The 13,945-nt window shown below is 48.0% G+C and overlaps 2 protein-coding genes across 3 annotated transcripts; both read left to right on the top strand.

The window, feature by feature from the left end:
- The first annotated feature begins 1,093 nt into the window (after positions 1-1,093).
- On the top strand, positions 1,094-8,393 carry ARL6IP1 (ARL6 interacting reticulophagy regulator 1). Its single transcript, XM_082064670.1, has 6 exons — positions 1,094-1,182; positions 3,615-3,748; positions 5,296-5,415; positions 6,275-6,392; positions 7,010-7,094; positions 7,332-8,393. The coding sequence occupies exons 1-6, from the start codon at positions 1,147-1,149 to the stop codon at positions 7,448-7,450; spliced, it is 612 nt and encodes a 203-aa protein (XP_081920796.1). The 5' UTR covers positions 1,094-1,146; the 3' UTR covers positions 7,451-8,393.
- Positions 8,394-9,329: 936 nt separating this feature from the next.
- Positions 9,330-13,517, top strand: RPS15A (ribosomal protein S15a). Of its 2 annotated transcripts, none has more exons than XM_082064551.1 (5): positions 9,330-9,446; positions 10,424-10,561; positions 10,741-10,820; positions 12,078-12,163; positions 13,382-13,517. In XM_082064551.1, exons 2-5 carry the CDS (start codon positions 10,429-10,431, stop codon positions 13,473-13,475), a joined length of 393 nt encoding a protein of 130 aa, XP_081920677.1. In that variant the 5' UTR covers positions 9,330-9,446; positions 10,424-10,428; the 3' UTR covers positions 13,476-13,517. The 2 variants fall into 2 exon arrangements, with proteins under 2 accessions (XP_081920677.1, XP_081920678.1); XM_082064552.1 differs by lacking the exon at positions 9,330-9,446 and adding an exon at positions 9,776-10,003.
- The last annotated feature ends 428 nt before the right edge of the window (positions 13,518-13,945 follow it).

Here is a 13,945-nt window from a genome sequence, read left to right as displayed (position 1 = left end):
GCTCCCTATAGCCCCGCAGGGCACGGGAGGGGAGGAGCAGGTTTTGCGCACCGAGCGGCTGCTGAGGCCGCTCTGCTGCCTGTGTTGGGGCTCTGGAGTTAACAACCAACTGTATGAACACATCCCTGTTCACACACACGCTGTTTCACACAGTTCACAGGTTCACACAAACCCTGTTTGCGTTTGCGTTGTGCTTCCCACGGCCTGGCTGCTCAGGCTGGCGTTGCTTCCTTGAGAAACTGGGGTTTGTTTGAGCTTTGCTGTGGTAAAATTACAGATTTTTGAGGGCGGACTCCGTCGTTTTCAAGTGCAAAGTGGGACAGAGCAACGTGTGAATGAATTCAGCAGCTGTTCAGTATCTGTTCTTCACATACGACGTTGAACGGGTCTGGGATGGGTCTGTAGAAGCTCACGCAGCTCCGACGGACGCGGTTTTGCTCTCACAGCCTCATCCTTGGTCTGTTTCTCCCGCATGGAGCCGCTGAGCCGAGCTGGCAAAGCACGGCCGTTTTGGTGCCAGCAAGGACCAGATGTCTTCTCTGCCCTCATTTTGGAACCGAATTACATCCTAGGGACTGTGATTAAGCTCATTAATATGTGACAAACATTTAGGAAGCCGAGTCAGAAAAAAAACCAAAAAAACACATTTACATCCTAGTGCTTTTCTCCAGCGTTTATTCCCATGATGCTACAGCTTCTGAAAAGATAACAGTTGGACAGCCTGGCGGGCAGCGGGCACATCCCCCAGCGCTGCCTCCGGGCACGTCCCAACGGCCGCGCGCAGGCAAGCCGGACCCCGCCCCGGACGGGGCCGGACCGCCCGCCGCCACCCGGGCTCTGGGGACCGGCCCCGGCCCAGCCGCGCCCCCTCACCCCGCCCCGCGGCTCCAGCGGCCGCTCCGCTCGCAGTCGCATTGCGACGGAGGGCGGGGGAGGAGGCGCGTAAGCCCCACGCTGATTGGGCAGTTGTTTCTATTCAAATCCCACCAGCCAACCGGCTGTTGATAGGACGCCGCAGAAGCTCTGGGATTGGTGGGTGTTGAATTTCGAGAAGGCCAATGAGAGCTCCGAGAAGGGCAGCGGAAGCTATAAAAGGCGGCGGCGCGGGGTGGGAGGGCACTGCTGGCGGGGGAGCGGTTGCGCAAGATGGCGGCGGGTGACAACAACAGCGTCTACCAGCTGGTGAGGGCGGGCGGGCGGGCCGGGCGCCCCTCCGGGGTGCTGGGGAGGGGCTGGCGGCCGCAGGGCCCTGGTTTGGGTGTGAGGAGGTTTCTCGGTCCCGGCGGGCGGGCGGGGCCGGTGTGCTGCTCGCAGGCCGGAGCTCATCGCGTCTGGCGGTGCCTGCGTGCGGGGATGGCGGTTCGTGTCCCACCAGCCTGGGCTGCGTTACCAGCTGCTTCAGCGGCGGGAGCTGGGTGATCGAACTTAAAAAAAATATCAAGGGTGGGCTTAAATAGTAAAAGTTTAAATAAATACGAGGTTATGTGCGTTTATGTCTGTAGCGGTGGCGAAGGGCGGCGGGTGGGTGTCACTGCCCGGCTGGTTCCGCAGCGGGAGCCGAACGGGCCGGGAGAGGCTGCGGCAGCCGGGCCGGGAGGGTCCGATTCCCGCAGAAATAGTGCACGGAGTTATATTGCCAGAAATACGTGTGGTGCTCGGAGGAATGAGCCCGCGGAGCAGGAGTTCATGTTCCTGGGAGCTTGATTAGTGAAGAAACACTTCTGATGGTTGGGCTCCAGAATTGAGATTGTATCAGGAATAGTGTGGCCAGCAGGGCTAGAGAAGTGATTGTGCCACTGCACTCGGTGCTGGGGCCAACCCTCAAACCCTGGGGGCAGTTTTGTGCCCCTCACTACAGGAAAGGCCTTGAGGTGCTGGAGCGAGTGGAGAGAAGGGAACGGAGCTGGTGAGGGGCTGGAGCACAAGTGTGATGGGAGCGGCTGAGGGACCTGGGGGGTTCAGCTGGAGAACAGGAGCTGAGGGGAGACCTTCTGATCTCTGAACTGCCTGAAAGGAGCTTGGAGCCAGGGGGGTCGGGCTCTGCTCCCCAGGAACAAGCGCCAGGAGCAGAGGAAACGGCCTCAAGTTGCGCCAGGGGAGGTTGAGGTTGGATGTGGGGAACAATTTCTTCCCCAAAGGGCTGTGGGGCATTGGAACAGGCTGCCCAGGGCAGTGCTGGAGTCACCATCCCTGGAGGGCTGGACAGACGGACATGAGGTTCTCAGGACGTGGGTTAGTGCAGGTGTTAGGTTATGGTTGGACTCAATGATCCTGAGGGTCTCTTCCAACCAAAATGGTTCTGTAATATCCATATTGACAAAAGCTGACTTAAGCTTTCCCGAGCTGGCCCAGTGAGAAGACAACTTGCAGCAGTTGTCTCCGAGGCTGGCAGGGGCAGGCCGCTGGTAGTAACTGTTCTATTCCAGTCTGCTTCCCATTAAATTTTGTTTTGGTTGTGACATTAAATGCAGACAGAGGCAAGAAAGCAAAACAATTTGTCATAGAATATCTTCTGGAGAAAGGCAGCTTATTTTTCTGCATGTGACAGTTTGTGTTTGTAACATGAAATAGATGTAATAACTGGAAGGTGTTCAGCCGCACGTTGGATAGATTTCTACTTTATTTTGGTCCTGGACTGTAGTTTCCGATGGTATTGCAGGGGAAATCTGTGCTTCACCGTGGCAGCTGCACTCAGCTGTCTGTGTTATTCTGGTGGTGTCAGACTGCTGATGGAGGCCAGCGGAGCACGTGGCTGGGAACGAACCCTGCTCTGCTCTCTGCGCCCCGCACGTGCAGGGCTTGGGGACTTCTCGCCTCTCGCTCCTTGGGCAGCGATCAGTTCTGCTCCTGGTTACCCGAGGTTTGTCATCTCTGGGATCCCTTGTCCCACAAGGGGAAACTCTTGAGCCATGTTGAACCTCAGGTGAACTGCCTGGCGAGCTGATCCAGAGCAGCCAGGGCCTCCTTGCAGATGTGCAGGGAGGAATGTGGGAATAATATAGGAAGAGGAATTTAAATAATATAGGAAGAGGAGTTTAAGAGGATCACTGTCTTGGGCAACCTGTGGAAAAGCTTTCTCTGCACTCTAAGTGTGATCAGTTGGGTAACTTTACTGTGACTTCTGAGTTTTTATCGATCTTCCACATAATACGAAATTGGTGTTGGACAGCAACTAGGAAGCTTCAGTTTCATGTGGTGGAGTTGTATTTGAAAAATACATATATTTTAAGTAGTTCTTGTGTTTTAGTGTTCCAGATGTTGACACAGAAAACCTGTGAGGTTTTAGCTAGGCTTTAAAACTTGGCTTTCTACTAATGTGGGGGAAGGAGTGCTGTAAATGGGGGACTGAGGGAAAACACCTTGGCAAAATGTGGGAGGAGGTATCATTTGGTCTAATAAACCACTGCTGCTTTGTTAGGATCTTGACTATTTTAAAATATCACTGCTACAATGTCATAATTTGGTACAAACTTTGCAACATTAGTAACTTAATGACTCAGAAAGGTTTGTGACTGGGGTCTTTAGTTATGACTCTCTTTCTTTTTTATCTGCTTCAAGGTGGGACTATTTGATACTCTGGTTAGTAATAAGAGTTTTCCTCTCTCTTTGTGTAGGCTTCAGAAACTGCTAGCCTGGAAGAGCAGTTGCAAGGATGGGGAGAGGTGATTTTGATCACGGACAAAGTCCTTCGCTGGGAGAGAGCCTGGTTTCCCCTGGCACTGATGAGCGCTGTCTCCTTTTCTTTTCTGTAAGTAGCAGCAGTACAATGTCATGGCTGGCAGCAGCACCATTAAGTTAATTAGTAAGAGACCTGTGATAGGAAGGCTCTCACTCTGGGTTCTGTTTCTGAACGTGTGTGAACTTTGAAAATAAAAACCCGAGGAGAGCAGGAAGGGCCGTGAGTCACCTCCGGCTGGGAGGCGGGGCGGCGCTTGCTGCAGAAGCTGTTTGTTTGCCAGCCGTGGTTCTGTCCTGCTTTACCGCGCTCAGCTGTGTGATCTTCATCGGAGTGTTCAGACTCTGCCCGCATCCTCTGTAGCCTGCTGCTTAGTCCAATCTATCTCCCTTGGCCTTTTTCCCCAAACCAACAGCGATATCATTATGGAAAACTTGTTTTTGTAGTGTGAACTTTGCTATTCTGCATCTTCGATGTGGCGTTGAGGATGAGTTCAGCTGTTTTGCACAACCTGATTTTTACATTTCCTGTCCTTTGAAAAAGGAGAAGGGAAGACTGTGGGTAACTTCAGTCAGTTTGATGGGAGGCTGTTGTCTCTGGACTGGGGACACAGATCTGGTTTGAGGCACTTGTACGGGCTTTTTCGTAGTGTGGTTGTAGTCAGGATGACCCCAATGTGCCTCGTTCAGGTAATTGTCCACAGCAGCTCTGGAGTTCACCAGTTGCATGTGGTTTTGGAGTAAGGAGAAGAGAGTTACAAAAAATCAGTGTTGAACCAGGTGAGGCAGAGATAATCGATCTGGCTAATGTAAATTCTATGGCTTTCAAGGCGGGGTGAGAAGGATGGAACTTTTAAAAGAATTGCATGAACTTGAGGTTATTCTGTTATAAATTCTGTGATTGTGACAGGAAAGATCTTGTGTTCAATAATACTTTGAGGATAGGGACAGAACTACTTCAGATTCTGAACTGATACTTCATCAAAAATGAACACTCAGCACAGTGGCGCTGTGCCAGAGGTAGAGCGAGCCTGGCCCTGTGATGGGCTGTGTTGGCTCTTCGATTCCTTCAGTGCTCAGGAAGTTGTGTTAAGCGCAAATAATTAGCGGGGGCACAGCTGAGTGTGAGCAGACCCCGAGGAGATGAGCTGGTTCAATCCCTGGGCTGCACGGGACACTGTCCTGACTGCAGATCTCTGGCTGCTTGTGCAGAACAGGTTTGGTTACATCTCACAGGTGAGACGGAACAAATGACACCCTGTAGTGAATTCTTCACCCGCTTAAGAACCAAGATCAGAGCTCTTACTCCACCTGGTTATTTCACATGTTTACTGCCTCATCCCTGGTCAATGTTAAGTTTACTAGATGTCAACTTCTGAGAGAGCAATAATGATGGATTTCTACTTCATGCTATGCTTGCTGTATTGTAGCATTTTCTTATCTAGTGCATTAAGAAAATTGTGACTTTTTAATCTGTATTTCTTTGTAATAGGATCAAATTTGAAGGCAAGAGGGTGGCTCTACTGTTGGAAGTCCTGAGCTGATCTGAAGAGGTCACTAAACATGTCCAGTATTTCACAGTATGGCATCCGGAAATCATTTGTCATCTTCTTTCTGCAGGATGATCTACTACTTGGACCCATCGGTTCTTTCGGGCGTCTCCTGCTTCGTTATGTTCCTCTGTTTGGCCGATTATCTTGTTCCTGCTCTTGCACCCAGAATCTTTGGCTCTAATAAATGGTGAGGAAAGCTTGAATTAAAACAGCTTCTTGAGCTTAAATGAATTATGAACTTTATCAAAATGGATATCTGACTTACAAATATCAAATGCTTACTTTATGGAGTCATGTAGTAAGAAATCGGCCATCTGTATAAATATGAAGAAAGGATACCAGGAAGGTGTCTGTGTTTCTTTTTCTGAAAGAGAATTACTACAACATATCTTTATTGTTCCTTCCCTTCCAGAATCCTAAGGTTGTTTTCCAAGGAGTAGGCACATTCTTTGTTCTCCATTAAGGAGAGTTAATTCTACTCAACTAGTTTCTAGTAATTAATGGAAAATAGATACCGAAAACTAAAATTGTGAAGAAGGGTATTTGATTATATGTTTGTAAAGACTGGCAGTAGTAAATATGATGACGGAAGAAAGTATGAATGTGATCATGATTGAAACAGGTCTGAAGAAGGACAAGGCTTATATAAAAACAGTAAATTGAAGCAGAACTTTATTCAGACTAAATCTGGAGTTTAAATTCTAGTGGATCTGCTTTAAGACAACTAGATAAATGTTTTTGTCTGATAATGAACCAACATAAAAGCCAAAGTAATACAAGATATTGGGTGTATTACTTGTGTGTATCACGCTGGTATCAGATTAAAATCAATGGTCTAGTGTGAATGTGGTTGCTTCTGGGAGGCAATTTAAGAGTTAAAGTAAAATGATGTGAGCAATTGCACTACAGTGTTTGATAAAGGTATAAAACGAAGTGAAGTAAGTGCCAGGATAAGTACTGGATACGTTGTTTTTTTTACTTCTGGAAAAATATCACGGGAGACTTTTACAATTTCAGATGGCTTTTGGTTTTTTCTTTAATAAAAGGACTACGGAACAGCAGCAAAGATTTCATGAGATTTGCAGCAATTTGGTAAAATCTCGTCGCCGAATTGTTGGCTGGTGGAAACGCCTCTTCACGCTGAAGGAAGAGAAGCCTAAAATGGTATGGGCTTCTGCTAGTTCATCTCTATTGTCTTAAGATTTTGTTTGGTTTTTTTTCTGTCTTAAATATTTTAGCAAGGCACGTGTCTGAATAAACTGGTATTTCAAACCAAGAACCAACAGTTCTGGCCAGTCACATCTTATTCAGACCTGGTGCGACCAGATGTGTGCCTCGCAGAGCTCTACAGTTAGGGCTGTACCCTTGATGTTAAGATGAAGCCAAATTGAGTAACTTTGAGTAGGTCAGTTTTTGGAAATGCAGCTTGTGTCCAGTGTACCTGAACTGTTAAAAAACTGGATCTTAGTCCTGTGTCATCTTAGGGATGTGAGTTTATTGTCCTGAGAGCAGCCTGAGGTGCTGCGTGGGGCTGAGGTTGTGCCCGTGGGGGTGGTGTGGCCTGACACAAGGGATATCTGACATGCTGTAAAACTGCTGCTCTGAAAATCACTGAGAACACGGAGTTGTAGACTCTCTGCTCTTGATTTTAACAAGCAGAGGCATTGCGTGTGGGAGAGCCAGCAAACTTCAAGTTAGTCTTAATGCTGAAGTGTTGCTGGGTACTGAAGGGAAGAGTTCCCAGCAGATCTGTGATAACTGCCCCCTTTTCATTTTTTTAGTACTTCTTGACCATGGTTTTTTCTCTTGCTGTGGTTGCCTGGATTGGACAGCAAGTTCACAATCTCTTCCTGACCTATCTGATCGGTAAGTGTGCAGTGTGCAAAGCTGGACGAACCTCTTTATTAACTACCTGAAATGGGCTGGGGCTGGTAGAAGTAATTTTTGATTATATGAGTGGTGATATTTTGTTCTTATTGCAGGGTTACATTGTTCTGTTTTCAAGCAGTTAATGGGGCTTAATGGCAGTAAAGAACTGCAAGGTGACAGAAGTTTATTAAAGGAGTATTAAGTAATTCCTTTTCTTTCTTTTTCCCCCTCTAGTGAGTTTCTTGCTGCTGTTTCCTGGACTAAACCAGCATGGAATCATTACCAAGTATGTTGGAATGGCAAAAAGGGAGATAAACAAACTTCTCAAGCACAAGGAAAAGAAAAATGAATGAAGAGTGAACTGATGTTCACTCTTGTAAGAGGTTTCCTTGGGAACAGTTTTGAGAATTAATGTATAATTAAGGTAATAGAAGTTGTGTTGCTCACTGGCTTTTTTTAATTGGCTCCCTGATGCAGTGAAAATGTCACTCTCGCAACTGCTGTGGGTTTGTGTGTCTCTTGCTGTGCTGCCCAGGGTTCTGCAGCTGAGCTTGTAGGAAAGATCCTGACCTGTCATGTGCGGAGCTTATTCAGTGTCCTCAGCAAACTGAGGGGCCCCGTAAATAAATCCCCCAACGCAAGAAACAGTGGAATTGTGACGCTTGAGAGCATTTCTGTAGCTGTGTTGGTGTCACTGATCGTTAATTTGTGGCTACAGCAAGTGTGGAAGGTGGTTGTGAAAGCCGCTGATTGCTCTGGAAAGGGGACAGGGGGCTGGAGAAGTGATCACAGCCAGGGCTGCACACCCAGAATCGCTGCAGAAGGTGATTTCATTGTCTCACTGAATCCGTTTGCTTTTTTTTTTTTGGCTGCATATACCAGATTATCTGTTGAATAGGGGTCTGGAATATATAAATTTGTAGCTCAATTATTTAGCTGTAGTGTAAATTTCAACTCATTGCACTGAGACTGTAGGAAATGAGTTAAGGTGTTAACAGCCAATTGTTCTAATAACTGCTGTTGTCATGGAGCCATGTAGCACGTTTGGTTTTATGAGTGTTGTTGACTGTGTACAAAATCACCTGGAATGTGCTAGGTTTGTCTCTGTAAATAAGCCTGTCTGAATTGTTTGTGCTTTTCTATGGAATCTCCCTCCTTTTTTAAAAACTGATCTTTTTTTCTTTGAAAAAGCTAAAACCTGTGTTAATGCATTTTAAAAGTTTACTGTTTTAAAATGAACTCTTCGGTGTCTATTGTAACTGTTGAGTAGGTAAATACAGACTAAGAAGAAACTTCTTGGAGTCTTGCTCTTTGTGAACACACAGAAAATTGTGTAAATGCGTCTGTTGGTGAAGAGGAGGAGCTGGGAATGGTGTCAGAGTGCGGTGTCCTAACAGAAATGCTCCTGTTGTTTGAGATGGCTCACTGCAGGTGGTGAAGGTGCTGTCAGCTGTGACACTGAGAGCTGCCGCTGTGGAGGGGACAGGTGCGATGTCACCTGTAGCTGGTTAGTGCTGATCAAAGTGCCTGAGGATGGATCAGACCCAGTGAGCAAAACCCATGATAAACCCAAACTGTGGGGAGATGTGATGGTGCCATCTCCAACGGGTGTTTAGAGAACACACCACTTACCCAGCACGGACTCGCTGGAGGAAAAACTGTGTGTAATAAGGCACGTGGTGACATTGTGCAGTGTCGCAGAGCTGTCTTTTGGGTAAAAAGCGACAGAAACGCGCCCTGTGTGCTGGGTGCAGCTTCGTGAGTCAGACCCTCAGCGCCTCCTGCGACCGCTGCCAGTGCAGAGTAGTTACACTGCTCTCTGGTGTCTGTGGCCCCGCTAAACTTCAGTGGGAATCAAATATGGCGAGATTTCCTCCATTGTGCCCTGTTTTTGGTAAAAAATTACGAACCCACACAAAAAAACCCCACAAAGAGAAAAAAACACACCAAAACCCCCACAAACAAAAAAAAACAGCCCGCCCAACCAAGGGTGTGAGCAGGAGGAAAAGCCCCGAACTGCAGTACCGGCACCAGCTCAGGTTTGTTCTGTGGTTTTGTGTTTTGTTTTGGTTTTTTTCCCCGGCAAGGCCCAGGATCCGGTACCCGGTTCCCGCGGCTGCGCGGAGCGTCCTGGTTGCTATGGGAACCCGGGCGGGCGCGTCGCTCCGGAAGTGCGATGCTGTCTCTCGGCCAATGGGGATGGCCAGACCCGGCGCGCGGCGCCTCCCGACTGGGACGCCAAGTCTCGCGAGATCGCGTGGGGCGCCGCGCACCACCTCGCGCCCATGGCCTTCCCATAATCCCGCGCGGGCGCCCGGCCTCTTCCTTTTCCGCCATCTTGCTGCACCGGTGAGTTTGTGTTCCCGCCGCCTCCCGGCCGCATCCGCCGCCTCCCGGTGCCATCCGGGCCCCGCCGCCCGCTCCGCCCGGCCCGACGGGACCGCCAGGCTGCGCCCGACCGGCCCGGCCCGTTCTGAGCCATCGGCGGCCCCCCTGGCGCTCTCCGGAGCCTCTGGAGCGGAGGGTGGGGGGAAGCGGCCGCGCTCTCCTCAGAGCTGTGGGGCGGGCGCTGCCGAGGCCGGGCCGGGCGCTGTGGGAGGCCGGGCCGGGCAGCGCTCGGGGGAGCCGAGCGACGGCTGCGGGGAGTGCGGATCGAGCGGCGGGTCCGGATCCCGGGCGGGACGCGGGGGTCTGGGCGGCAATGGGCCCGTCGGGGGGTCCCTGGCCTTGTACGAGCCCGCCGGTGCTGCGGGAGCCGGGTCCGGGGGGGAGCGGGGCGGCAGTGCCGGGCTGGTCGTGCCTGCGCTAGGCCGGGGGCTCGGCTTTGTCACCGGAATGCAGGACTTGGTGCCCAGGTCCCCTTTCGGAGCGCTGTGTTGCACTTACACCCTGCAGGTGTTCTGCAGGTAAGCAAGGCGAGCAGTGTCTGTTTTAATGCCGTGTCTGACCTGGTGTTTGAACAGGGCTGATAATGCATAATTGAGTTTTAATGTCTAAATCCGTTCACCTGGGAAAGGTGTCACGTTGATGAAATACTGTCTAGGTGGTGGGTTTTAAATCTTGTGAGTGTGCATGTTGATAAAGCCAGGTTTAAACAAGTGTGTCAGATTTCCTCACTTGTCATGATAGTTATGAACCTTCTTGAGCATACTTGAGCATGAGATTTGATTTGCTTTTTAGCCTAAGAAAGCTTGTTATGATTTCATATCACTTGCTGTCAGTCTGAGGTGTTTTTAGTCTAGAATTAGCCTTAAAAAAAAGCGCAGTGCTCAGTATTTCTGTGCTGAGAAGCCGGTGTATGTAACCCCCTCCCCTCTTCCCCGCAGGCACCATGGTGCGCATGAATGTTCTGGCCGATGCTCTCAAAAGCATCAACAATGCAGAGAAGCGTGGGAAACGCCAAGTTCTCATTAGGCCGTGCTCCAAAGTCATCGTCCGGTTTCTCACTGTGATGATGAAGCACGGTAAGTCGGGAGCGTTTGTTCTCATTCGTGGTTTCTGTGGTTGCTGTTGCGTTAAGGTGCTTTCTGACCAAAGGTAAATCAAGATGCTTGAACTAGTTTTGTAGGACATAGTTAATTGAGTTGTATTAATGTAGCTAAATATTATGTATTTGATTTGCCTGTCTGCTGATCTTTTGTAGGTTACATTGGCGAATTTGAGATAATTGACGATCACAGAGCTGGGAAGATTGTTGTCAATCTCACAGGCAGACTCAACAAGGTAGGATTTGTCTTCCTGGACTCAGTTCTCTAGTAGGGTGTTTAATGAGACTTGTTTGTCGGCTGCAGTTCTGAAAGAATTGCATTTAAAGAAGGTGGTATTTATTGGGTCAGTGATTCGGGTATTATCAGTGGTTATCAAATGCCTGTTTATTTTTTTTAGATCTGTAATGGTATAGTTGACTAATTGCACTTCTTTTAAACTCTGGATGTGAAGGACACGTTTCCAGGGCAGTCTGCTTGCACGTGCTGTGTGTTTCTCCCTCTTTAAAAGCTTTCTGGCTTGACAGTGATTCCTCAGTTTCTTTGATGTTTAAGTTACCTGGAAGACCTGGCTTAAGGGATGAGAACTCAGTTGCTTTCCAGGTGATGTTTAATACCTGTAAGCGTTGAAAAGACAAGCCTTTCTCCTGCCATCAGATGGGCTTTGCTTGCAGTTGAGGGATAGTTAAATATTACGTTAGTTACGGCTTCTTAAGTTCCTGGGGCATGTGAAGTATTCATGTGCGCTTTGGCAGTTTTTACACGCGTTTGTCTCGAAATATTGAGCTTTCTAGTTCTGTGATGACATGTGCATCATTGTTTCCAATTAAGTTATTCAAGTGAGAGGTGGCTCTTTACTAAACAAATAGAATAATCTGTTAGAATATGTTGGGGTTGGGGAGGCTTTCTCCACAATGGACAAATATTGTGGTTGAAAATTGCTTGAGTAGTAGGCAGAGTGTTCTGAGACCTCCCAAATTGCTGGCATTCCCTCTCTGTAATAAAAACTTCATGTGCCAAGTTTGAGATAATGTTCCTTGAACTCTTCTGAGATGACTTTTTACCAGATCTTGCAAGGCACAGCTGGATGGACGGTGTTTTTTTCTCAGTAGTTGCAATAAAGGAGTGGTTGTTTGGTTCAGAAAAATGTCTGTCAGTGCAGGATTTATGTTTTTTCTCTTGGGTATTAGGATAATTAGAGCTGGTGAGGTAACTGGAGGTGATAGTAGTCGTCACAGTCAATAAGTAATACCACTAACTTGAAAACTTGGATCGCTTTTATACGTTATATCTCCCTGTTTAAAATCTAAAGGTATTTTTGGCTAATTCTGTATGATGGTTAGAAGTAGAATGTCCCTGAGTGATCGCAGGAATTCTGATGATAGGGTGCTTAATAATCTTGAGCGGTTTACTGCGCTTTTGTACTCTTCCCGCTTTAGCTGTTAATGAGTTAGTTATAAAGTTGTTCAGTTTATAAGGGAATTCTGTTTTCTAGTGCGGTGTGATCAGTCCCAGATTTGATGTTCAGCTGAAGGATTTGGAAAAGTGGCAGAACAACCTCCTGCCTTCACGTCAGTTTGGGTAAGTCTGGAGAAAAGTTAAATCTGAGTCGTGTAAAAACGTGGGGGTTTTAAAACACTTTCGTACTGCCTGAGTTAGGCTCACCTGACACCTTTCTTATCCAACTGGAGGTAGATACCAGTCTAAACAAATCCATCTTCTGTATAAATGCTGTTTAAACCAGTTTTAAAGGGGCACTGCTAAGCAAGGACCTAGTTCGACTTGGTTTTTATAAATCCTGGTTTCATTGCTTCTACAATTCACTCTGAAAACAGGATTTTTCTCTTACTCAATTTAATAAAGGGGCCTTTAGTAGCTGGGGGAGGGATCATGTAAATTACCAGGTCAATGGAAGTAGGTTGTACCACTGCTTAAAACTTCCTGATTGGGTATAAATTGATTAGATACTGAGTGACAAGAGACTCAGAGCCTCTGTTTAACAAACCTCCACAACACAGCAAATCCTACTATTGCACAGTACATTTTTCCTTCCCAAAATTCACGGCGTCAAGAGTAACAGACCTCAGTGCAGCAGCAAGACTGAGCTGGATGGGTGTTGAGGGGCTCAGCCTGTCCCGTCCGAGGCAGGTTGAACAGTTCTTGTCCTTTCTGTTCCCAAAACTCCAGTATTAAGCCCCTTGCTTTAGCAGTACTGGTACAGCTTACTGGTGTGTGTTATCATATTGAGATTTTTAAGAGTATTTACAGAATGGTGGGACAACGTGTGTGGATGAAGTAAGGATAATCCCTGTGCTGGCATTAGCAGTAAGTCGGGCTGGTTCGGGTGTCAGTCTGGATCCAGATCCTCGTCCGCATCAGTGCGCGGTGTTCAGACACCGGGAGATGCAGCCCACGGAGCTGAGGAGCTGTCTGGCACCATGGCAACTCTACCTGCTCTGGAGAAAGATGTCTCCTTAAAATAGAAGCCGACTTTGTCTGGAGACTGTAGAGTTGCTGCTGCTGCAGCAGCTGAACTGACTTGACGGGGGAACATGCAGGAAATCTTCTTGCGGAGACACGTGCAAATGCTTGGAGAACAGTAGCCTGGGAATGCCGTGTGTGCGCTGCAGAGCTGCGCCTGTGAGAGGAGTTTTCATTGAGAACCTGATCTCAGTTCTGCTGGGCCCGTTCCTGCAGGAACGGACCTGGCTGGTGGAGCGCAGGGCTGGAGTCTGTGCTGGCAGCGCTGCACGAGCGCGGAGCAAAGCGGTAGACTGAACACCTGCTCTTTGTTCACAGGTACATTGTACTGACGACCTCAGCTGGCATCATGGACCATGAGGAGGCGAGGCGAAAACACACAGGAGGCAAAATCCTGGGATTCTTTTTCTAAAACTTGTAAAAAAAGAGGATACTAATAAATTACTCAAAAGGACTCTGGTGTTTCCAGTCAGTATTTTAATGACTTCTAACACTGCTTGTGATAGTGCTTGTGACACCTCTCTTCAGTAGTACTTAACGTGGCATCTTTACTGCAAATGCCGTTGGGGTTCTGCACCATCACAACTTTAATTTCTGTTAATCGTGTGACCTGTTCTCCAAAATTACCACTGGAGTGACAGCCATGGGTGGCTGTGGGAACAGCCTCAGCAGGGAGCTCTGATGTTGAACCGCACGCTCGGCTGTCGCGGGCTGGGATCGTCTCTTGCGTGTTAGATACGTGTGTCTCCATAGTTAGGTGTATGTGACTCCATAGTATCATCTTTTGGCTTGATAATAGAAGCTGCCTTGCCAGAAAATATTGTTTATCATCTAAGAAGTTGTGAGATGTGGGATTGTGCAATAATTGAGCTGGTTGAAGCT

Source organism: Streptopelia decaocto (genome assembly GCF_964273445.1).
Source record: "Streptopelia decaocto genome assembly, chromosome: 13".
In the NCBI taxonomy this organism is placed as follows: Eukaryota; Metazoa; Chordata; class Aves; order Columbiformes; family Columbidae; genus Streptopelia; species Streptopelia decaocto.
The sequence above is the reverse complement of the archived record's forward strand: the minus strand, read 5'-3'. Positions and strand labels throughout refer to the sequence as shown.